This window comes from Echinops telfairi, unplaced genomic scaffold (genome assembly GCF_000313985.2).
Source record: "Echinops telfairi isolate 266 unplaced genomic scaffold, ASM31398v2 ScPeMD7_7469;HRSCAF=8507_1, whole genome shotgun sequence".
Taxonomy (NCBI): Eukaryota; Metazoa; Chordata; class Mammalia; order Afrosoricida; family Tenrecidae; genus Echinops; species Echinops telfairi.
The window spans coordinates 27,459,229-27,482,374 of NW_022111373.1; the positions used below are offsets into that span (position 1 = coordinate 27,459,229).

General features: G+C 42.8%; 1 protein-coding gene across 3 annotated transcripts in view; it reads left to right on the forward strand.

Annotated features, from left to right (window-relative positions):
• Positions 1 to 23,146, forward strand: part of SEMA6A (semaphorin 6A) — a 152,038-nt gene that overhangs the window by 110,723 nt on the left and 18,169 nt on the right. The window contains exons 17-19 of one of the 3 annotated variants that reach the window (XM_004706565.2): positions 1,681 to 1,701; positions 1,839 to 1,889; positions 6,974 to 7,138. In XM_004706565.2, the coding sequence (XP_004706622.1) occupies positions 1,681 to 1,701; positions 1,839 to 1,889; positions 6,974 to 7,138 (237 nt within the window). The remainder of the gene's footprint in view (positions 1 to 1,680; positions 1,702 to 1,838; positions 1,890 to 6,973; positions 7,139 to 23,146) is intronic. The other 2 variants (XM_004706566.3, XM_045285086.1) reach the window with 2 other exon arrangements.

Sequence of the window (23,146 nt, forward strand, 5' to 3'; positions counted from 1 at the left end):
GAAATCCAGCTGTTCCTAAGAGAATGAAGCTATATTGCTCCTGATATTTGATTCTATAATGAAAAACATGGATCTAACTCTGTAAATCTCTGATCCAGAAGTACTGACATTTCAGACTCTAGGGTACCCTTACATTTTCTATTGTGTGTGTATGTATATATATATTAGAAATAAAGTATAATTACATAGAGAAAGTCATATGGGCACCTTTATCTCTTAATATATAAAAGGCTGGCATGTTGGGTTATGCACTGCGCTCCAACTTCAAGGTCAGCAGTCCTCACCCACCAGGCACTCCCCGGGAGAAAGGGCACAGCCACCTGCAGAAGTCTTTGTCCTAGCCTAAGGGAAATCTTGAGATGCTAAGCCAATGATTCACTCTTTATTACCATGGTATTTGGGCAAAAGGTGGGGTTACCTTCTCCCATCAAAGAGTTACTGTCTCAAAAGCTCACTGGGTCACTATGAGTCAGCATCATCAATGGCAGCGAGCTGGGTGTTCTGGACCAGGGTATTTGACAACCAAGCCCTTAGACTAGCCTACCCCTTTACCTTTAACCTTTCATCCCACTGCTGCTCAAAGCAAGAGTCAAAGCTGATCCTCAAATCTACTGTCTGCCTTTCCCTATAGCAGACATAGCTATTGACATCATTAGGAGCCATGGTGGTGTAGTAGGTGAAATGTTGGGCTGCGATCTGAATGGTCAGCTGTTCAAAACCATCAGTAGCTCCTCAGGATCAAAACTGGGCTTTCTATTCCCATAATGTCAGAAACCCAAAAGGAGGGGAGGGGGGTGTCCCTATGAGTCAGCATTCACTCCATGGCAGTGAGTTTTTATTCACACGATTATTCAGAGTGGATTTGGATCATTTTCGCACAGTGAACCTTGAATAGCATTTTAGGGGAAGTAAGGAGGTCATAAAGAGGCTGAGTATTGGTTTGAGTGGCCACTGGTCTGACTGAGACAGTACAGACACTCATATATGTTGCCTAATGCTTGCACCATCACTTTCTTTTCCTTTCTATCTTTCCTTGGTGGCACAGTGTTTACTCATTGGGCTGCTAACCACAAGGTCAGCAGTTCAAAACCAGCAGCTGTTCCACAAGAGAAAGATGAGGCTTTCTAATTCGTTAAAGACATACTGTCTTGGGAACCCACCATTCTACCCTGTCCTTTAGGATCCCTATGAGTCAAAATTGACTCAATGGCTTTGGGTTTGGTTTTTAGTTTGATCTTTTCTTAACTTCCCAAGAAAATACTGTTACATTCCGCACACTGTTCCTCAACGCATGGTTGCAAGGTGCAGCGAGAGAGAGTGAAGATCAGTGCTTTGCAAGCTGGGTCCACACGTCACTTATTGTCTCCACCCACACGCATTGCTGTGTGCAGACTAAGGCTTACGTTTTTGGAACCCCTGCTTTTTCTCTGCCTCCCGGCAAAGCTACTGACTCTGAGGAAACTGTGTGATGGAAGTGATACGGAGGTATGAAGACAGAAATGGGAAGTGGACTTAGTATACAATATCCTGGCACGCAGGCCTCAGAAACCACTTCCTTAGTATTGGAGATCAGATGCTAGCATGGTTCTCTGTATTAGCTCAGTCCCCCTTAGTATGAAGTCACACAAAGTCAAGTACAAAGTCTTAAGTAACCTTCTTCTCCTCCCTTTTGCCTTCCAGATTCCTTTGTGGCCCTGAATGGTAAGAAAGATTTATTCTCATAATTTAATATCAGTGAAAATCTATTTGGGAAATTCTATTTCACTAATCCTCTCGAGTATTTTCAAGCCTTAGGTTTCTTCTTTAATTAATGTTTTATCATCATTATTTTTTTATAGACATTTCAACTCCTCTACCAGATCATGAAATGTCTTACAACACAGTGTATGGTCAGTTTATGGATTTCTTTCTTCCCTTCTTTCTTTTTTTCTTCTTTTAAAAAATTTTCCAAGTGACTCATCTGATAGTAGCTTCTAGTTTTCATTCCTAAACATTGTGGACCAGATTCTTCAGGATGCCAATTCACTAAAATTAGCTCTAGATTGCACTAACACTTCAAAAATCACCCTGCCTTTTTGAGACCATTGATGCATGAGACCGAGTCCTAAATTTTTAATTCGTGTAACATGAAATATGTCAACCTTGGTAATTTGGTGATGATTTTTAATGAGTTCTTGAGGGAGAGGAAATTGCTTTTGGATGTAAGAGAAAAGAATAATACTGAAAACTAATAGCTCCTCTGCTCATGGAGAATACCAGGCCCCAAAAGACAGGTTTCAAACAATACAGGGACAATCTATACAGGGTGTGGAGACAGGGTTCCTATTAGGCAAAATTGTTCAATATAACATGAGAGGAGCCGTTAAAATTTAAGTATGTGAGCATATGACTGTTTGGACAGATTCTTCAGCGCTGCTTCTTCAGAACATACACAAGGAAGAGTGACACAGTGGAAATGATATCCAAACAGCCCATTGTTCTTGTTCTGAAATATACAGACTTTATATTCAACAAAGCCAGTCACTCTATAAACGGAAGATTCGGAGCTCTTTATGAGAAAAGTTGAAATGTCGCTGTTTCATCTGCATTTCTCAAAACTCACCTGCCCATTGAGTTGGTTCCACCCACAGGGATGCTGTAGAGGGTCTCTAAGATTCTGAGGCTTTGTAGGATCGACAGGCTCATCTTTCTCCTTCCAAATATTTATCAAACGCTTCATGTCCTTTTGAAACACAACATGAAAAGCGTGTTTGGTGGCAAAAGTTAAGCGTCTACATTACGACAAACATTATGAATTTCTCTGTTGAGTAGATATTTCCTTGTAGATATATTTAAGATCAATGACAGAATAAAGGTATCAGGAAGATCATATTTACATATGTGATAAAGAAGTGAGCGAGCGGAGAAAGGGAATGAAAAGAAAGGCAGAGTTAGGATTCGAGGAAATAGTTGAAGATGGTAACACTTTCAATAGCTCTGAAAAATCTCTCATCCCATGTGTAATTTGTCCCGATATGGAACACAATACTTGCTCTTTCCTGATCAGCCCACTGGTGGAAAGAGGGGGCATCGAACAGAGGAGTACACAGTCTGCCCACCTTTCACAGCCTCGGACCTGTGATTCTAGACCAAAGTCTGGAAGAGAAATTGTTCAAGAGGCAAATGTTTGCTAGCTTCCCTGCCCTTCAGGAAGAAAACCCACTGAACATCTGCTCTTCTCCAAGATCCTACTTTGCAATTGGTTCCCACAATCGAAAAGTCTTTGTCAGCTATTGAGAACTTTAGATCTTCCATCTAATTGAAGCAGCAACCTCCCTAGCATCCATCAATCATGCCAAGTCTAGTTTTAATTCCCATGTAATTTCTCATATAGGCAATTAAAGCAGAGCTATCTATGACTAAAACTCACCCCCCAGGCTACAAATCTCTTATGTCCTTTGCAAAGGCCACGGAACTCATTAATTATTTCACATTAACCCATTAAAGGACAATGTCCATTCATACCCAGCTCGTGCTTAGCTGTTTCTGTTATGAAACTAAAGAAGAGTTGGACTTTTCATTTCAGGTAATGATCTGCCTATGGCAGGCTAAATCCATCTAGCATGACGTTGTTGAATAATTAATTGACCGTCAAAATGGGATCTGCTCCAAATACTTAGGGGGGAAAATAGACTTTATTTTATTCATAAGTTGTTTCAAGTGGCTTATTTTGGAATTGTTGCTGTTATTGTGCACCATCAAGTCAATTCCAGTTCCTAGTGACCGCATAGGAGGCTCCCGCCAGCGAGGTCTAAGGCTGAACTCTTCCCAGCAGCAGATCGCTCGGTCCTTTCTCGTGCAGGGACACTGGGAGTTCTAACCAAGTACCTGTTGGTTGATAGCCAAGTCCTTTAACCTGGGATTTGCGTTTTGGAAGCGATGGACCCCAAATAGAGTTATTAACTCATCCAGCAAATACTTATTTAGGGTCAAATAGTACATTCTCAGCACTGTAGGATATACTGGATTCATTTGAAGGGCCTGGTTGCTATTTTGATGATCATGAGTGTAGACCTGGAAGTCAACTTCGAGGTACATTTCATTTCATGCATGAAAGCACAGTGTCTCCGTGCAAACCTACAGAGTGCATCACAGCACGGGAACTGCCCGATTCATGAAAAGGGATCATTTTAACACACTCTATGCAGACTTTCCACTTCAAAAATGCTCTGTGAAGCACGTTACATATGCAAGGACCTCTTTTTTTAGTGAATTGGACCCTGATTATTTTCCTTCCTTGTCTCTTGTATTGATTTAATGTCTCTTCTTTGTGTCTAATTGGACTGCAAGGGTTAGTAATAGGTTAGATTCGTTTGAATGGCCTCTAACCTCTAGAATCACAATGGCCTGTAGATATAGAGAAACAATCTGATGCATATTAAAGTTAACTTTTAAAATACAGCTGTATCTTTGTTCTGTGGTAACTCTGTTCATTAAAATCTGACCTTTGTTATTGAACTGAACAAAGTAGAATTTAGGCTCCAAATCGATTGATGTATATAATACCATATCCACAAATGATTATTTTTATAACATTAATTTGCTTGTAAAGTCTTCTAGGGAATTCATAAAAAGAAGATCGCTTTTTAAATTGGGTTATAAAAGGAAAAATACAAGCAGTTTCCTTTGAACATTTTTCAAGCTTGGAGAGGTAATAGGACACAACTTTGATGACTGATTTCAGACTAAGGGGCTGCTCCCTAAGGGAGTGTATACATGGTGGTTCCAGCATTTTGGAGAATTGTGTACTGCCTTCTCCAACTGTTTAATTCACCACTGAGATGTGTTCCCTGTCCTCAAGCATAAGTTTAAAAGATTACCAGCCTCATGCTGTCTACCTTGGTTTTTCTTTTTTTTAAAGTAAATCAGATGCATAGTTTCTCTAGATTTACATATAGAAAATCGGGCTGTGGTGGGTATTAGACTAACACTTCAATGAAAGGGGGAAAGAGGCTGATTTCTCACATTTGTGTAAAGCATTTTCCTACCTAACTACCATCTGGTCCACATTAATTTGCTCTCGTAGCCATAGCTTTCCATTACCAGTGAGTTTCCCATGTACTTGTAGCATATGGTCCAGGAAATCTTTCTACAGAGAACGTGTCCCTGAGGCACGTATTGCCCCTAGATTACCGTATGAAGAAATGGTCTCCCTAAACCATACTTATGGCATTACCATTAAATTGCCCCTTGAACATACTTAAATTGAAAGTGCTCAAAATGCATATCAATTCCCACTTTTGTTCTTTTCCTTCTTCCTCTCTCTTTCTTTAACTCTGTACAAAGCTACAGATAATTGTTTGCTTGTGCTGGGGGCTAAGTATTCTCCTAAGCAGGCTTGAACTCAGGAGTAGAAAATACAAGCCAAAGTTTAGACCTAGTCTAAACAAAGAGAATTTCACGGAAATTCTATATTCTAGATGTCATTTCTTGGGCTAGTAACTTTTCTTTTTAGTATTTTGAGATGAGCTGTGAAATCCAGAAATGTAAAAACAAGCCCGCTTGCTTCTTGAGTCTTAAATGCAAACTGTTTTAGCAGTTACATGTGACCCAAACTATTCGCAACAAGAAGGACATTTGAAGCTCCCTGGAGGTCAAACATGTGCCTCAGGAAAAGATTACTTCAGCACTACCAAAGAAATCATTGGCTTGCTTTTTCTTGCTCCGCAAAACCTGAGGAAGATCAAGAGTTATCTTTTCATTCATATTTGTAACACATGCTGATGGCAACTTGCCATGTTAAAGTTCCAATGGTAGTTTAAAAGGAGAAGGAGGCAGCACCACCGTCATTACATTCTGTCTTTCTGGTCACCAGCCTGTTAGGTATCAGCTCTGTGGTGATGGCATTTGGTGTCTATTTGGTGTCTATTTGGTGACCAAATGAGTCCATCTGGTGTCATCGTGAATCTGTGCTGCTTTGGCCCAAAGACACCAGTTGCTAAGTCATAAAACCTGCCCTGATGTCTTTGTAAAAACTGTCCAAGAGGTTGCTATATTTCAGCTGGATTAATAAGCCCGAGATTCTACTGGAAAGTCAACAATGAGTCCCACTTCATTTCCCTCAGAGAGAACAAGGAGGGGGACAGCTGAGATCAAAGCACCTGATACAATCCAAATTTAACCCTGCAGAATAATGGAGGGCAGGTTTAGGAACAGAGTCACAGGAAATGCCCAGGCTGTCTGCTGGAACTCCCAGCCGAAGCAGCCTTCGGCTGTACTTAGCCTATGGAAAACTGTTCTGCAGCTTAACAATCTACCCCTCTCTAACCTCCGTCATACAGACTGATAATAGTAAGACCTTAAAAAGAAAAATCTCTCCTCTGTATTATGTGAATCAATGCAACAGCCTTGATTGGGATGAGATGCAAAAGACACAGCCACACCAAGTAGTAGCAGCAACAGCTAAGTCGCCATCTGAATGTCCAGGAAATGTGATAGAGTTGAGTTGGAGCTGAAGTCTGGAAATACCTTGTCGTCTCCAGAGGAAGTACTCAGGCTGCCTGAGCTGTCTTCCATGGGAAGAGGCTCGTCCACTACTCCACACATCTGTCCCCATCAGGGAGTCAGACACAGTGTTCCTGGAATGGGCCTCTTCTGCCTTTAACACACCAGGGGACTAGCAAAGAGAAAACCGCAGTGCTCAGTGGGCACCTGCTGCATAGCTCACACTGCCAGGAGCCTACTCACATTATTGTATTCTCCCAAGCACCCTGGGAGGCAAGGGTCCCTATCCCCAACCAGAGGGAACCCCCACAAGTGGCAGGGACAGCATTTTCCCCGGCATCCTTGCGCTGAACCCACCCTGCTAAGCCTGGTCACGTTGAGGGTGATCCTCTAGACTTTTGACCAGCTTGGGTGCCACTGTCTGGCCTTTGAGCAGAAGGAAATGGGTCTCCTGGGGATGTGTTCCTAACTGTATTTGTGATGCAAACAGGGCATTCCAGTTCCCTGTTGCCCAGCACCACCACGTCAGACTCCACGGCTCAAGAGGGGTATGATTCTAGGGGAGGCATGCTGGACTGGACCGATCTGCTCGAGTCACCTGACAGCTCAGACCCTTTGGGGGCAGTGTCTTCCCATAATCACCAAGACAAGAAGGGTAAGGCCTCGGAAGCGCCCTCTTCACCGTGGGCGAGGGAGGGAGAAGCGGGGAGGACGATGTAACTGCTTCCAGCTGAATCGGGGGAGGACCGAAGGAACCTCCAATCCTCTCTGATGCAAAAACATATCCAAGCAGAGACACCAGGCTCGCGCTAAATATGATCCTAGTGGATTCCCTGGCTGAGGAGAAACCACACAGAACAAAGAACACATCCTCTCAAGGAGGTGGGGCTTGGCGCCAAGGAGATGCTGGCTCCAGTGATCCCTTCCCACCCTCTGCATCTCATTCTGTGATTTTTGTGCGCCCTGTTTTCCCACCATAATGTAAGGGAACACAGTGGGGGCTTTGGCAAGCGAATGTAATCTCAGTAAAGAGCCTTTAATCCGTGAATTGAGAAATAGCAGGGCAGAGTCGTTTCTGGCTGGTAGCATCCCTCTCCCTAGTGTGGTGCTGAATTTGAATAGAGCCGAGGTCCTCAGACCTACTGAGACATGTCCTTAGAGGACAACAGCTAAAACAAAAATATGTTATTTAATCAAGCAGAATTGGGATGCATTTAAAACGGAAAGGAAGCCACACTAAATGAAAGGGACTTTACTGTGAACTGTCCTAAATTCTCCCTGGCTTTCTTTGCTGAACTCACGGGGAGGAAATATCGTTTCTCTCCTCGCCCTTCGCAGCTTCTGGTAACACATCCTACTTTGGTTGCAGCTGCGACAAAGAGGCCTTTACTTGTCCAGAAACCAGTCTTGTAAATCAGAGGCTGAAAAGCCCAGTTATGTTGCTGAGCCGTTTCCTCCCATTCAGAATTGTTTACTCCTATACGTTTTCGAGAGTTTCGTCCAAGTGCAGGTTGGCGTCTCCAGGGCGGAGCAGTCACGGTGACCTTATCAGACCATCTCTAGCACGCCCCACGCCCCAGGTTGTCCGCACATGTCCTTCCGGCTTTGCTTTTGTACCTTGTCTTCCAATTCAGGCTAAATCCCCACCCTCTTTTTTAAATCCTGAGCCCACGAAAAACTCTACTTGCCAAGCCAAAATATACTTTTAAAAAAAAGTATCCCCTTTTTTGTCTTGCTTTTGGGGTGTCCCTAGGTGGCAAGAACAGTTAAGCGTTTGCTTACTAACAGAAGAAATCTCACTCGCTGCCATGGGCTCGTAGTGAAAGTCCTGGTACTCGACTTCCGAAAGGTCACAGCCTTGACCTACAGAGCACTGTTCCGTAACCCATGGCCGTGGCGTCCGCTGGATCCACACCAGCTCTTTAGTTTTCAAGCGCCCCTCTTGTTGCGTTTCTGGGTTGGGGATGGGGCTTGTTTTTTAGTGTGCCCCCTTAGTTGTCTATGTTATTCGTATGCACACCTCCTTTTATGAGTCAGTAGGGCATCAGATCTTTTTTTCTAAGTGGTAGGTGGGGAAGGCTTTGTCTCCTCGGCCTCTTGAAGTTGGAGTGGTCCCTCTGACTTCAACTGCCCTCCCTAAACAACCCAGCCTGATTCGCAAGGGACCAGGGGAAGTATCTCCGAGGGCCACTGCCCCAGCACGTGCCCTTGTTTGTTATGTGTGGCTCCTGACCTCAGCTGTGTTCGACTTGGCTGCTTTCTCCAGAAGAGCAAGACAGTGTGTTTGCACACTGTAACTTCCTAGGAGAAACAACAACCAGCCACCCAAACGTCTAAAACAGACCAAAAAGAACTAGCCTTTCTCGTAAAATATTTACTCTGTCCATCAAATACCTAGCTGCCGGTGCCAAAAAATGGTCTCTCCCTTGATAGGGATGTCGTGAATTGTCTCCAATAATTAACTCCTTCAAGGAATGGAGGTTATCAAAGAGTCCAATGAACACTTTGACTGATCATTTTAAAATTCAGCCCTGTTCGTTCTCCAGGGTCTTATTATGAATATTGGCGAGCTGGAAGCAGTTTGCATCTTGTCAGACAATGGTGGCAGAGGCGGTTTGCATGGGTGTTCAACATGATCACTGTGTGCGTGCAGTTACCTCCTTGCCTTGCCCGGTCAGGTTGGAGTTTGATTTTTGACAATTGCTTATACGTACTTTGATGGGGCAATGCCAATGAGTTGTTATGCAGAAATGTTTTTTTGTGTTTGTTTTTTTTTTGAAATTGTGTAGCTTAATGTTCCTTTTTACCATGACTTTTATGATTTTAATTTCCATTTTGCTACAAATTGTTTTCCTTTTAATGTTCATGATTTGTTTCAAACTTCTGTTTGTTTGGCCAAGCACCGTGTGGTCTGGCTCGGTGGTTGCATTCTCCCCGTAGAAAAGTCTCGTTCCTTTTCCAACTCATTAAGATGGCCCTGAACTTGAACCAATCTGTGACTTCCCTCGCTTCTTTTCATTCCCCGACGTGGGTGTCTTGATGATGTCACATCCGTGGGTGCAGCATCTCCTGGGATGCGAGACTTTCGTGGTTTTTCTGAGGGCCCCCAACAGGTGCCCTTTCCGTGGGGCCGATTGTCTCATGAGAATGTGACATTTGTGTGCCCTCAGCTTTCGGAGCAAAATATACTCTGGAATTGTCGTAAAAGACCTCACACCTCTCTCCGCTAAGCAGAAAATGTGCCCACCGACCTGCTGTGGGGAGGGGGAGGGGGGGGCGGTCAAAGGCCTAGTGCCCTTTCATTTGGGCCGCTGAGGAGCGTCCAGTGAACAAACGAGCCTGCAGATAGCCGAGCACCATGCTCTGGTCCTGATCTTGGATTCAGCCCCACCCCCACCCAGACAGTCCCACATTTCCAGAGTATGTTTGCTTGTCTTTTTCTTTGTTTTCCTTGCTACGTCTTTCTTATTGATTTAATCCCGTGTGTCCCTCACATTGTCAAAGCAATGTCCCTCACCTGGCAGCCTAATCCCCTTCTGCTACCATTGTTCTTAGCCTCCCCCGTTCAGAATAATGGACCCAAGCCCTCTGCCCCTCTGTGGAGTGTTCCAGGGCTCCTCCACACACCCTGGGAGTAGCATTCCGATGCTGTATGCACATAGACGCAGACGAACAAAGCACCAGAAGAGACCTGCCGAGCTCAGAGGACCATTATCACAGAAAATGAAGTCATTGTCTCTCTCCATAGCTGGCCTTGCCCTTCATTACCCTACTGGCCTTGTCAAATGTCCCTCATCCTTGCTGCTTTTTTTAAAACAGCCTGGTATCTCTCAAGTCGTAGATTCATTAGTGAAAACCCAGCCAACTGCCCTGTTTGATCTCTTGGTCCCTCAATGTCTGGAGCCTCTTGAGCCAGCCCTTTAATCACCAGGCTGATAAATGAGATGCAGCCCTGGCTACATCTTTGTTCGTTTTGCAACACTTAACAATATGTATTATTTATTCATCCTTTAAGTATTGAGGTGGTAATGGGTAGGTACAAAAGGGCTTTAATTACAAATGAATAACTAAGAAAGTCTGTTTATTTATTATTTTTATTTTTAGATCATCCCCTCCCTCCTTTCCTACCACAACAAGAAAAATAAGTGCTTTCTTTTTTTTAGGTTAAATAGTACTGAGAACAAACAGCTACTTCTGTACCTTTTCTTCCCATCCCACAGTCACAGTGCTATCTGACCCGATTTCCAAGAACACTGTGAGCCCTGTGAGACAGTTAGCCAGCCTCGGATCAGTGTTGCATGGATGTAGAACAAACACTGAATCCTGCCATTAGTCCACAAGAATACACCACCGAGGGCAGACAACCTCTGAATTCAGACTTTCTTGTGTAGACTGCTGGTGAGACTGCTGCAGAGTGAGGAACAGTCAGCATAAAGGAAGATGCCTTTCTAAAACCTGTTCCCATGGGACTGGCTGTGCCGAGACTGTAGAATGCTTGTAGGCATTTGAGGAAGTGCCCTAAAGTCAAGTATCACATTATTACACTTTGTCATGAAAATATGCTCAATAAAGAGAAGAAAAAGATGAGGAAACAAATTTTAAGCTAGAGGCCAAAACAGCAGTTTAGACTAAAAGGGTACTATAAAGGTTGGATTTATTTTCATCAATAGACAAGCTATTTGTAAAAGCATTGCAGGGGGCTGGGGGTAAATATTAGAGTACAATTCAAAATGTCTATAAAAGATGATGCATATGCCACCTGTGTTTCACAACAGTCCTGAGAGGATCTTACAAATGGCACAGTTTGCCTCTTTACCATCAATTCTTTATTCTGAAAGTGCATTGTTGCCTATAGCGGTGTTGCCACTCAATAAGACGTGTACCACCTTATACAGACGATGTCCATGGCCCGGGGACATCGTGACCTTTAAGAATCTTCAATCGTGGTGGAAATGATACCATTTTCCTCTCTCCTTCTCTTCTGGGCTGTGTCAACGGAAAGTCTCCTCTGGGGGCTTTGCCACTGACAGCCACTCTTGAATGTTGACAAAGAGCCGACTTTGCAGGCCGAGTGTTGTCGTGCCACAGTAGCTTAACTGGATTTTAACATGGTTTTCTTTTCCGTTCATTTTACTTTTATAGTTATCTTCTATCTATGACAAGTGGAATTGCTTTTCTATTTGGTGATAATGGTATGATGTTTCCATTTTGAAATGTCTTTTAAAGTTAATTTACATAACCGATGAACTTTAAAAGACATTTCTAAATAGAAACATTATACCATATTTGGGTAAGCATAACTTACTTAATTTGTGTCAACTATTAAGTCAATGCTAATGCAGGAGATGTCGCAAAGCAGAACTGCTCCGTAGGGTTTGCCTAACAGTAAGTCTTTACCCAAGCAGGTCTCCGGGCCTTTCTTCCTTGGAGTCGCTTGAGCCACCCATTGAAAGAATAAAACTGGTAGTTGAATGACTAAAATGTACGTCATGCTGGGCTAGGCAATTCAAGAAGACCAAACAGCAAAAATAAAACAAAACAAAAGACATTTCACTGCCATCGACTCTATCCCAACTCATAGCGACCCTGGAGGACAGGGTAGAGCTGTTCTCTGAGTTTCTCAGACTCTCTCTCTCTCTGACTGGTGGTGGTTTTGAACTGATCACCTGTAGCTAGCAGCCCAATGTGCACAACTTGTACCCGTGCCACCAGGGCTCCTACTGTGAAGATTAAGCCACTGTGGAGAGCTTTTTCTATGCCATTGAGAAGAATCAGACTTAATCACTGCCATGCTCTCTGTTGGGTAAGCATCCGGCTGCTAACTCCAAGATAGGTGATTCAAATCCACCCGCAGCTCTTTGGGGGAAAGATGAGGCTATCTGCCCCTCTAAAGAATTATAGCCTATGAAACCCCAAGTTGGAATCAACTCAATGGCAGTGGACTTGGCACTGCAAAACCAAGTGAATAACTGCAACAATGTCAATGTTGCAATTACATGAGCTATTGTTCGGATTCCTCTTCCAACTCTTGAACTTAATGATTGAAGGTGAGATGTTTGGTCAAGCAGGATTTTCAAGTGAAATGGATTTGGACCACAATGGAATTAGTGGCTCTAGGCTTGCTCAGCATCCGGTAAGTGTATCCTCCATGCCTTCTCAGTGTCTGTCAGTATCGGTCCAGAGTGTTCCCCTGGCCTGCCCCAGTCCTACATTGGGTATTCATTGTCTTCATTCCCTTGCAGACTTGAGCTATTCTGTACCCTAAAACCTGAGGGCTAGGCTTTCTTTATTTAAAAAAATGGGCCGAGGATTCCAACTAGTGATGAGTATAGTGCATTTTAAAAGACGATAGCCCTAAGTACTTTTGCCCTCTGACACTTTCCAGTGCTTAAAATCTAATGACATTGGGATTTTAAAGCATCCTGGTGCTTCCAGTACTTCCTTGGTTCCTATGAACTCAAACATGTCAGTGATTTCATATACAGGAAACATATATCTGATGAAACAAGTAATGGAAGAGAAATAGGCATCTCCTCTTTTCCTAACTCCTAAGCTGAGGTGAATTTTCTCTGCCATTTCATTGGTAGCATTAAAACTCGAAACTAAGCTCACTTCCACTGCGTCAATTGCAACTTAGGAAACCCTATAGGGTGGGATTGCACTGCCCCTGTGGGTTTCCAAGACTGTCATCTTTATAGGAGTAGAAAGTCTCCTCTTTTTCCCTTGGGATGACCAGTGGTCTTGAACTGCTGAGCTGACCTGGCAGTTAGCAACTCAATGCGTCATCCACTAAGCCACCAGGGCCCCGTGGCACTATTACCATAACAAGAATGTTCTCCGAGGAGTACTACACAAAATATACTATTGTTTCCCCCCTACAGTATTGGATGGTAATAAGGAGTGCGAGGCTATGATACAGTTCAGTGTCGTTTCTGTCCAAGAACCATCAACCTGCCTGACAGATGACGTGCTAGGAGACATGCAAGCCCACCCAAAAGATTTTGCCAGCATCATTGCCTTCTTGAACAGGGTGAAGCCCTGTACTGTGAAAAGACGTTAGACAACTGGAAACCGCTTGGCTGAACACAGCGAGGGCATTTTAGAAAGAGCTCTCTGAACCTGTTTAGCAGCCCCTCTTCCTTGGTCTGTTTCCACAGTACCCCTAGTGTAGCAGCAATACGTCCCGCACGTGGGATGCGGAAAGTGAGGGGATTCACACTTTACAATGTTATGCGAATGCTTCCAAACGCGGTCCTTTCTCAATAGCCTGAACTTTATTTTCATAAGGATGTTCAACAAGAAATTTACGGGAAAGTGGAATCAAACACAATAGAACTTTTTCCTGGACTTTTATATAGCTATTTCACATGGATTTTATGAGTAAAACCAGTAGCGTCATTGCTGTTCTTCACTTTGGGAGTAGAGTCAGGCAGGAACCATGAGCGATTCAGAGAGAGGGGTTCTGTCCCCTTGGAGGGATCACGAGTGAAAGGGAAAGGATTGATGAGACCCACGGAGCAGTAGAAAAATTAGCTGAACCACGAAGGCGCATGCAGGGGCAGAGGCAAAACAATGCAACCAGCTGCCATGGAGTTTTCTGTAACTCATGGCAACCGGCTGTGTGGCAGAGCATCTCTGTGCGTGGTAGGGTGATTTTCGTCAGAAGTAGGTTGCCAGCCCTCTCTTCTGAAACGCTTCTGAGTGACTCCAACCACCAACCGTTCACTTGGAAACCGATTTTGTTCACGGTTTACGCCATCCAGTGAGTGCAACACACACTAGAAGGTGTTGCTATTGTTCCAAGAGAGGTTTTCAACTCCAGTTAATTTCTTTCTGATTTTTGAGCTTTAAAGGAAGGGTACCCTTCGAAGTTCATTTAAACCTTGTGTGTATAAACAGCTGCTACCACTAAAGCACAATTCCTTGAGTCTTTAAGGTGCTTTTGTTCTGTGCCTGCCACGTCAAGATTTTATGTCATTTTTATTACTCTTCTTTGAAACTAATTTACTCTCCTAAGGTTGAGAGTGGGGCTGAAGAACACTTGCAGGGTTCATTAGAAGCACATTGAGGTTGAAGGATACAATCGCTATATGATAGACAGGATGCTAAGTTAAATTTGAATTTCAGATAAACCAGGAGTATTATTTTAGTGTAATATTAAATGGTGTAAGCCCCCCAAATTGCATAGGACACAGTTACTAATATGTATGTATAGTTTATCTGAAATTCGAATTTTAACTGAGCAGCCTGTATTTTTATTTGCTAAATCTGGCAATTCTATTGAATAGGATGCTAAGAACTTATTTAGTGAAAATGTAAGAGATAGTCTCTAGTGGACATTGATCATTTAATTCCTGAAAAATTATAACACTGGTCAATGCACGTTAAGGGGCCTCAAATGTTAGGCTCATATATTTGACCTGCTGATTCCAAAAGTGCCAACAGTTTTTCCAGATTGCCTCTAGGTTTTGAGATAAGGAACACAGGCCGCTCCTCACTCTATTTGCCCATAAAAAAATGGGATATCTTAATATAGTGTTTGCTAGGCTGAGATAGAGGAAATGCTTTCTGGCTTTATTTTAAATAGTTTGTGTTGTATTAAATATGTAGGTCAAGGTATACTTCCCATGGCATCCTTTGATCAAAGATATATTTGAAGACAGCAAATTACATGAACTGGGATTTTTTTCCCAAGTATACTCCACCTTTATTAGGAACTCAATAGCAGGCAGTTGATTTTGTAATCTTAAAAAGATCCTAGAAATAGAGTTACTGTACAATAAATAGGGAGCCATAGTGGCCTAGTGGGGTATATGTTGGACTGCTACCACAGAGTCAACTGTTCAAGTCCACCAGCCGCTCTGCACGAGACAGAGAAAAAAGTTCCTGCTCCTCTCAAGACTTACAGCCTCTGAAACCTCTAGAAGTTCCACTCGGTCGTATAGGTTGGCCGTGAGTCTGTATTGACTGCCTCATAGTGAGTTTGGTACACAATAAATATTCAACTCTTCTAAAACCCAAAATGGGTCTGTTAGACCCATTAGAACGAAATGTTCTTGTCTTATTATAGGATAACATAACTTCTCCCCCAATACACAGAATCTCTTAAAAAGAAAAGTTAGAATCTTCAACCTCACCTCTGAAATATTTAACATGAATTGCCCATTGACTTCTCTGTATTAAAATGTGTTCTGAAATGTTCAGTGTATATTTTGAAGAAAACTTTAGATCTTCAATATATTTATGAAATTGCGATGAAGGCTTGCATGATCAGCACATTGCCCTCGTGTTTTCCATGTGTGAGCCTCTTCGTTTTTCTCTTCCATGCATCTCAAGCAGTGCTCTGGCTCTCCAGGATCCAAATTGTATTTCGTTATATATTTCAACAGCCTCCTAGACCAAAAAGAAAAACCCAATGCCATCTGATAGATTCTTACCCACAGTGACCCTGTACGACAGAGAAGAACTGCCCATTCGGTTCCCAAACCTTTCAGGCTTTGAAAGGCTGCAGGGTGACTTCATGATTGGCAGTAAATGTGGTCCATATAGAGCTTCTAGCCACATAGAAATGGGTCCACATAGAGCTTCACTTGGAAGTTCTTAACACATAATTATTTTTCAAATATTTCTTACCTTTTTTCTTTTATCCTGTAATTTATGGGTCTGAATTCTTCTCATAAGTAAAACTAGGATGATAAATTTCTGTGTAACTTAAAAGCTGTAAATAGAGTGGAACACCAAATCTAACGAATTAGAGCTGTTATAATCTATACATGCAATGTTCTGAATTAGTGCCCCAAATAATCCAAGAAACTGGTTTAAAAACCTCTTTTGTTGTTAGGCTATGTAATCCACATAAGAGAAGTTTAAGTAAAAATTTCATTCTCTGAAAATTGTCTAGTAATCATAATGTTTCCAGGGAAGGATCACTAAGCGGTATGTGTTCGAAATCTGATAAGAATGATTTAAAAGACACTTTGAAGTGAGGAAGACCCAGAAATCAAGCAGTTCTAGAATAGGGCATGGCTAAAACTATTGATTCTTTTTTATATTGTAACTTTAACCTTTCATCAGCTGCTCTGTTAACCATATGCATTTTTTTCTTCAATGTTATGCTTCCCTCTTTCTTCTGTTTGTTTGCACCCAGTATGTCCATGGCTTCAGAGCAGAACTGGAATCCAGAAAGGACTAGAATATACTAGTTTGCTCACGATCACAGTAATCCTGGTTTCAAAGATAGCCAACAATTTACTGACACTCGGTCCAGTCCAACTCATGAATGGCTCGAGAGGACAGGGTAGAACTTCGCTTAGGGGTTTCCAAGACTGTAGCTCTTCATGGAAGTCAGTAAAAAGCCTCTTCTTTCTCCCTCAGAGTGGCTGGTGGTTTTGAACCGCTGACCTTGAGATTAGCAACCCAACATGTAACAACTATATTGCCAGAGCTGCTCCACAAAAGCCAAAACCTTCCTTCATTTCTTCCTTTAGTCATTCGACAGATGTTCTGCAAACATCAGCCATATTTGATTCCTAAACCGAGTGCTGTAGTAGATCCTGACATGAAGACAACATAAGCCCAGCGCTCAGGGAGCTTACAGTTAGCAGATTTATGTATAGATAGCCTCCTGGTTCAGGGTGAAGCAAGTAGGTGTAGGCAGAGCATTGAAGAAGGATAAAGTGAGACACACTCATTTAACATGGGATCTAGGAAAAAGCACCGTAAACCTTGAAGGAAGAGTTGGATTTCAGGAGCAGAAAGGGGAGATAGGGACATTCTAAGCCGAAGAGTTTACCTTGACCAAAACACAAGATTGTAAAAGGAGAGGCGAGTGCTAGGACTAAAGTAATAAGGTACATAGAGAGTCTTCGAATAGGAACTGAGCTCAGAAAAGTTGTCTGGGGCTTTAAATACTGGGCTGAAGAGTTTAGACTGTAGGCAAGGGAGGGAAGTGGTAGGGAGAAAAGGATGAAGGAAGAGTGGGAATGAGGGGAAATTCAGTCTATCGGTAGGTAGGAAGGTTGGTTGGTTGGTCAATGGAAGGATGGAAGGGTGAGTGGGTGGATATTGTGAGATGCAGTCAAGGCAGCTCCTTACTCAGATCAGCCCATGCACAGTGGCATCAGACCATTGTGATCCAAGCGTTTTTTGGGTTTTTTTCATTGACTGGTTTTTCTAAAGTAGCTGTAGACCCGTCTATTTTAGTCATGGTTCTGTGGGAGTAAGTAGTGGCCTGCTAACTGCAGGTTGATGGTTCAAACAGAGCAGCTGTATCCTGGGAGAAAGTTGGGGTTATCTGCTCCTGCAGGGATTTACAATTTAGGTTCCCAAACTTGTTTAGCCTACTGCCCCTTTTCAGGAAAAATAAAAATTATTCACACCCCTCAACCCATCCCCCCACAATGGAAAACCATTGTACAATAGCCTATAATCTAGGATAGGATAAAGTGTAGGCACCTGCTTTGTTCATTGGAGCGTGTCCACAGGGGGCTACATCACCCTCTTTGGGAAATATTGGCTTTACCTTTTCAGCAACCATGTACAGGGCCGCTATGAATTAGAATTGACTAGATGACAATGGGTTTGATTTCATCTTTGTCTGAAAGCTCTGTTGAAACCTGACCGAGGGGTGGTGGGGACACTCTGGCCAGGAGTTGCTCACATGCTCACATACATTATCACCTGGGTCTCTCCCATGCATCTTGAATTCTACCACCAAGCTACCTCCTCTTCCTTAAGATGGAATGCAATAAACTGATTGTTTGAAATCAGATTATCTTATTAATTCATATTATTTGTGACTACACATCCCAGTCATGTCACTAGTAGATGCTCCATGCTCAACCAAGATGAGGAAAAGGCTTGGGCAGGCTTCACTCCCAAGGTGAGCTGCCCTGCCATGCAAATTCCGGTGCTGGGTTGCAGTGCCAGCTCTTCATTCAGGACAGGGTAAGAGATCAAGGGAGTCTGGAAGAGAAGTGATCATATAATCCAGGCTGCCCCATTTATTTGTCTATATTAATATCTATTTGTCACCTACCAAGAAAGGAATCTATTTGTAGAGTCTGACTTTTCTTTGAAGTGTTTACAAAAAAGGTACTGTAAGCAGGTCAGCTCCTATGTGGAATCTCGTGTGTGTGTGTGTGTGTGTGTGTGTGTGTGTGTGTGTGTAGACGGAGGAGCAAAGCTTGAGGAAGTCACGTGGAAGGCAATGCTGGTTTTTCACAGTGCAGGCAGCCATAGATGTAGATTTGATCTAATTAATTCCATAACCTGTTGACAACTTTGCCGAATGTATCTACCGTCTTGATGAGATTGCTGTGGAAAGGGTAGCAGAAGAGAAACGTTAAATGCCAGCCATGCAGAAAGCTCTTTCATCTCGCCGCCTGCCTGCATCCACACACCAGTATTGCAATGATCGCTTTTTGGGGTAGAGACACCAACTAAACCTCTTTTTTTGACCTAACATCTCCATCTTCTCAGAATATAAAGGCATTATTATTATTATTATTATTATGGAAACTTCTAACTACTTAATATTCTAACTCTTATTTCGTGACAATTTTTAATCAGCAACTTAAAACGTAGAGTAATTTTTTAAAAGGAGATTCACCGTCTGGAGGTACTTACCTTTAGTCTGTCAAAACAACAAACAAAGAAACAAAGTCCCCGGCATGGAGTCGGTTCCGTGGCTAGTAGGAAAGCTACTTGCGGAGAATCCATTCTCCCTTCCCCCACCTGCTCTGTCATCTCCCTCTTCCTTCCCGCTCTCCTCGTCTTCTGCCCCCACCACACACAATGACAACGTTTTCTGACAGCTTCATGAAACTTCCAAGGACTACAGGGACGATGTTAGGCATGATCTTATTAGCTGAACATCTGGAGCACTTAAAAATGTGCTCTCTAATTGCTTCAGCAGCACTGTGTTCATCTAAATTTGCTTTGTCCTAACAATAAAATTGTTAAGATTCAATTTGTATTTTGGATCACATGTAAGAATGTGGGGGAGAGGCAGGGAGGTGGTTAGTTTTACCTCAAAATTTCTTACCCTCTGGTTTCATGGAGGGTTTGTTTGTTTGTTTGTTTTTAATATACTTGTCACATAAATTTTACTATGTGATGTCAGTATCACTCATAGACAAAATAGGCAACAAAGGGCAAAATTGTGGAAGCCAGGAAACTTCCTGAAGATAGCTTTCTCTTTCTCTCTCTCTCTCTCTCTCTCTCTCACTCTTTGGCATGTTGTACATGACAATGGCCTCAAACGTGGTAGGAGTTGCTCAAAGTACATAAAGCACTGCAGCCACCATCCAGAGAAAGGCAACAGAAAGCTGCCTCAGCTTGCTGGTCCCAGGGAGATACGGGCTGTGTAACTAATGGGTAAACTCCTGCAGAGCACATTGGATGCTTCAAACGCCTGAAACAATCCACACGAGCCTCATCATACAGCCCTTTGCGTTGTAGAAAGCCCCCGAGGTAAACCAGTGGAATGTCACTGCACATGTTCAAATAGTTTGGGTGCACAACAGACGGGATCGTCTTCGGTGTCAGAAAGCCAATTGTGGGCCATGGGAAGATAATCGCATCCTTAATGAATATTTCTGAAGCTCTTGTTCGTCTTCTGCCAGAGAACAATCAGTGTAAAGAGTTTCATTTTTTAATGGGAGAATAAAACATTTTCCACTCCAATTCTTGTTTAATTACATATATTTTTAAAAGGATATATTTCTTTTCAAATGTGTACCTGAAATTACATTTCTTCACGGAAGTCAGAAGCAGTCCTCATGAACTGCAGAGAAAGAAGGGAAGCTAAGGGTAGTCAACCACTGACAAGGCTTTATTGGGAGGGGAAATGGCGTCGGGAGATTTATAGGGCGGCAAGCCGCATTATGCCTAACCTTTTGGACATATTAAAGCATGTCATTTTCAGTCCTACAGCCTCCCATTGTTCATAAATAATAGATAACATTGGACACAATCATCTGACATTTGTTAAGGTAATAAATATACCCTAAGTGCAGATGGGCCGTGCACTCCTTGATTTAAAGCACATAGCAGAAATTTAATGTAACTTAAAATGCCTATGCAAGTGTGTGGATTTGCAGATTCCATTCACCCTAGCCCATCTGTAAGTGCCTCGGCTCTGTCGGGTGCACTGCCATGCTAGAGGCTTGTGTTATTACAAAGGCAGACCTTCATGCGGGGAATAAAACAAGAGTTCAGGTCCCTCCTTCAACCCAAGCACGAAAAGGAAAAGTCTCTTTGGGTCTCTTATCCTCTTGCCATGCAGGGGGGAATGATTTCAGCAACCCGTGAACTCTTCGTTCTAAGACGCTCTTTCCTGGCCACAGACTGGGTGTTCATGAAGAAGAATCCATTTCAGAGAAGACGTTCGATGCAGGTCCTTCAGGAAGCCGCCGTATTCGGTAGCAGGCTCCCATTCAGCAGGCTGCTTCCTTCCGTCACTGGTACCTAGTCTTCACTGGGCAGATCTATTCTAGAGCAACTCAAGGCACGAATGACCTGGTGGGCAATGAGACAGAAAAGGACAACAGAAGGACCAACACAATTCCCCTGCGCATCCTTGTGTCGGTGCAAATGGAGACCGAAAGCACTTTCCCAGCTGCTGTGACCTCTAGCAAGCCTGGTTGATTCTGTTAGGAGCGTTGGGGTCAGTCGCTATTGAGTCTGCTCTAATGCCCAGGGACCCTGTGTATAACAGAACAAACGCTGGCCCAATACTGAGCCCTCCCCATGGTCTTTGTTATGTCTAAGCCGATTGCTGGTGACCGTTGAGCCCTGGTAACATCGTGGCTTATGTGTCAGCCTGATAAAAGTAAGGCCAGAGGTTTGAAATCATCAGTGAGTGGTTCCTAGCGAGAAAGTTCAAAGCATGACAGGATCTGAAATGGGTCACTGGGAGTCGTTATCTACTCGATGGCAGTGAGTTTCTTGTTATGTCAATCCATCTCATTAAGGAGTTCCCTATTTCTGCTGATCCCCCACCCATCTGGAGATGGGATTTTCCTGACAATGTGTCCAAACCAAACAAAATGGAGGTCTTACCATCTCTGCTTTTAAGGAATACTCTGCTTGGACATCGTCTCAGACGTATTTGGTTGTTCTTGTGGCCATCCATGGTCTAGATGCAGCATTCACTGTCCACCTTTCACATCCACGTAAGGTAGCCTAAAAGGACATTGGTTAGTTCAGGCACAGCTGAGTCTTTGAAGGGGCATTTGTGCTTTTTCAGAATGCTAAAGAAGAGTTGTAGGAGTAGGGACACATATTTTAGACTACATGTCATGCTTTTCGTATCGCACCAAGGGGAAATGCTAGAAATTTATTTATTTAAATTTTCAATAATATAGCTTTTCAATGTTTTACTCTGTAGTAGAGGATGGATAACCCATGAAGAAATTGTATTATGAGACTCACGAATGACTCATTTTTCTTTTTTTTTTTAAAGGAAGACCACATTTTAAATTGGATAAGCCATTTCTTAAGTCGGGCTATATACTGCCTCAGTGTTAAGGCTATACTTTTTGTTTCTTTCTAACCTCTCACCCTCCCTAGCCCCACCCTAGCATCCCAGATAAACCATTGCATCACTTATTGTCTCTGTGCATCCACTCCTTCTGTGCTTTACAAAGTGGGAAACCCTATAGAAACAATGGAAAACAAAGAGCAGGAAAGAGAAGGCCAGGCAGAGAAGCCAGAGAAGGAATTCCTGTCATGGAACAAGTGAGACATGGTTGAGCCTAGAGCAAATTCACATTGGGTTAGGAGGGAAGTCAATTGAACAAGTATCATATTATACCATGATTCGATCCACCATAATCTAGTTCACAATAATCTCTATCTTATAGTAAAGCTTTTCATGTCCTTTGCCCATGACTAGAGGGAATCTGCCAGAGGCTTACTCTGACTAGATATTCTGAAGATGGATTTTGGGTTCCTACTGTCGTCTATAGCCTTCTACAAATTGGGTGTTCACAATTTAAGCTCCCATACTTTTCCCTTCATTGCATTTGGATTTTGTTATCGTCATCTTTGGATCCCACAGGCTGGTGTGCTTCTTTGATATGGACTAGTTGAGGCCTCACTTAGAGGGCTGCTTGTTGGAATACACACCTTTAATACACTTCAATATACTTTAATACATGCTCTCTTTACCACCCTTTGCTGTAGCACCCTTATCTTCCGTGATCTCCTCAGAAGGTGAATTTCGGGTAGCACCAAGTTTTAAGAACTATCTATTCTTGGATTGGGGCTAGAATTAAGTAGGAGCCCAGAATCTGCTTGTCCACGGGTTTTAAACAACTCTAGTTTACTTTGGTGGGCCTATTATGAACAAAAATAAAAAAAATAAAAGAACAGCAACAAAAAACAAAGAAATAAAAATGAGAAACATTGTCAATCACCCTCCTGGGGTAAAATATCAATAATGTATTCAATGACATTGAATCTAAAGTACTGTTGTTACGCAAGTACAGTTTAACTGCAAGCTGCAATCCATGAGTCATTGCTTTGTACAGATTGATTTCTTAATTGATTGAGCTGTGTTTACACAGGCATGGGGGTTGGTGCTAGGGGAAATTTTCCTGTATCATATCTTACAAGTACAGATCCTTGCCTGTCATTATTAAAACCTGTCATATTAATG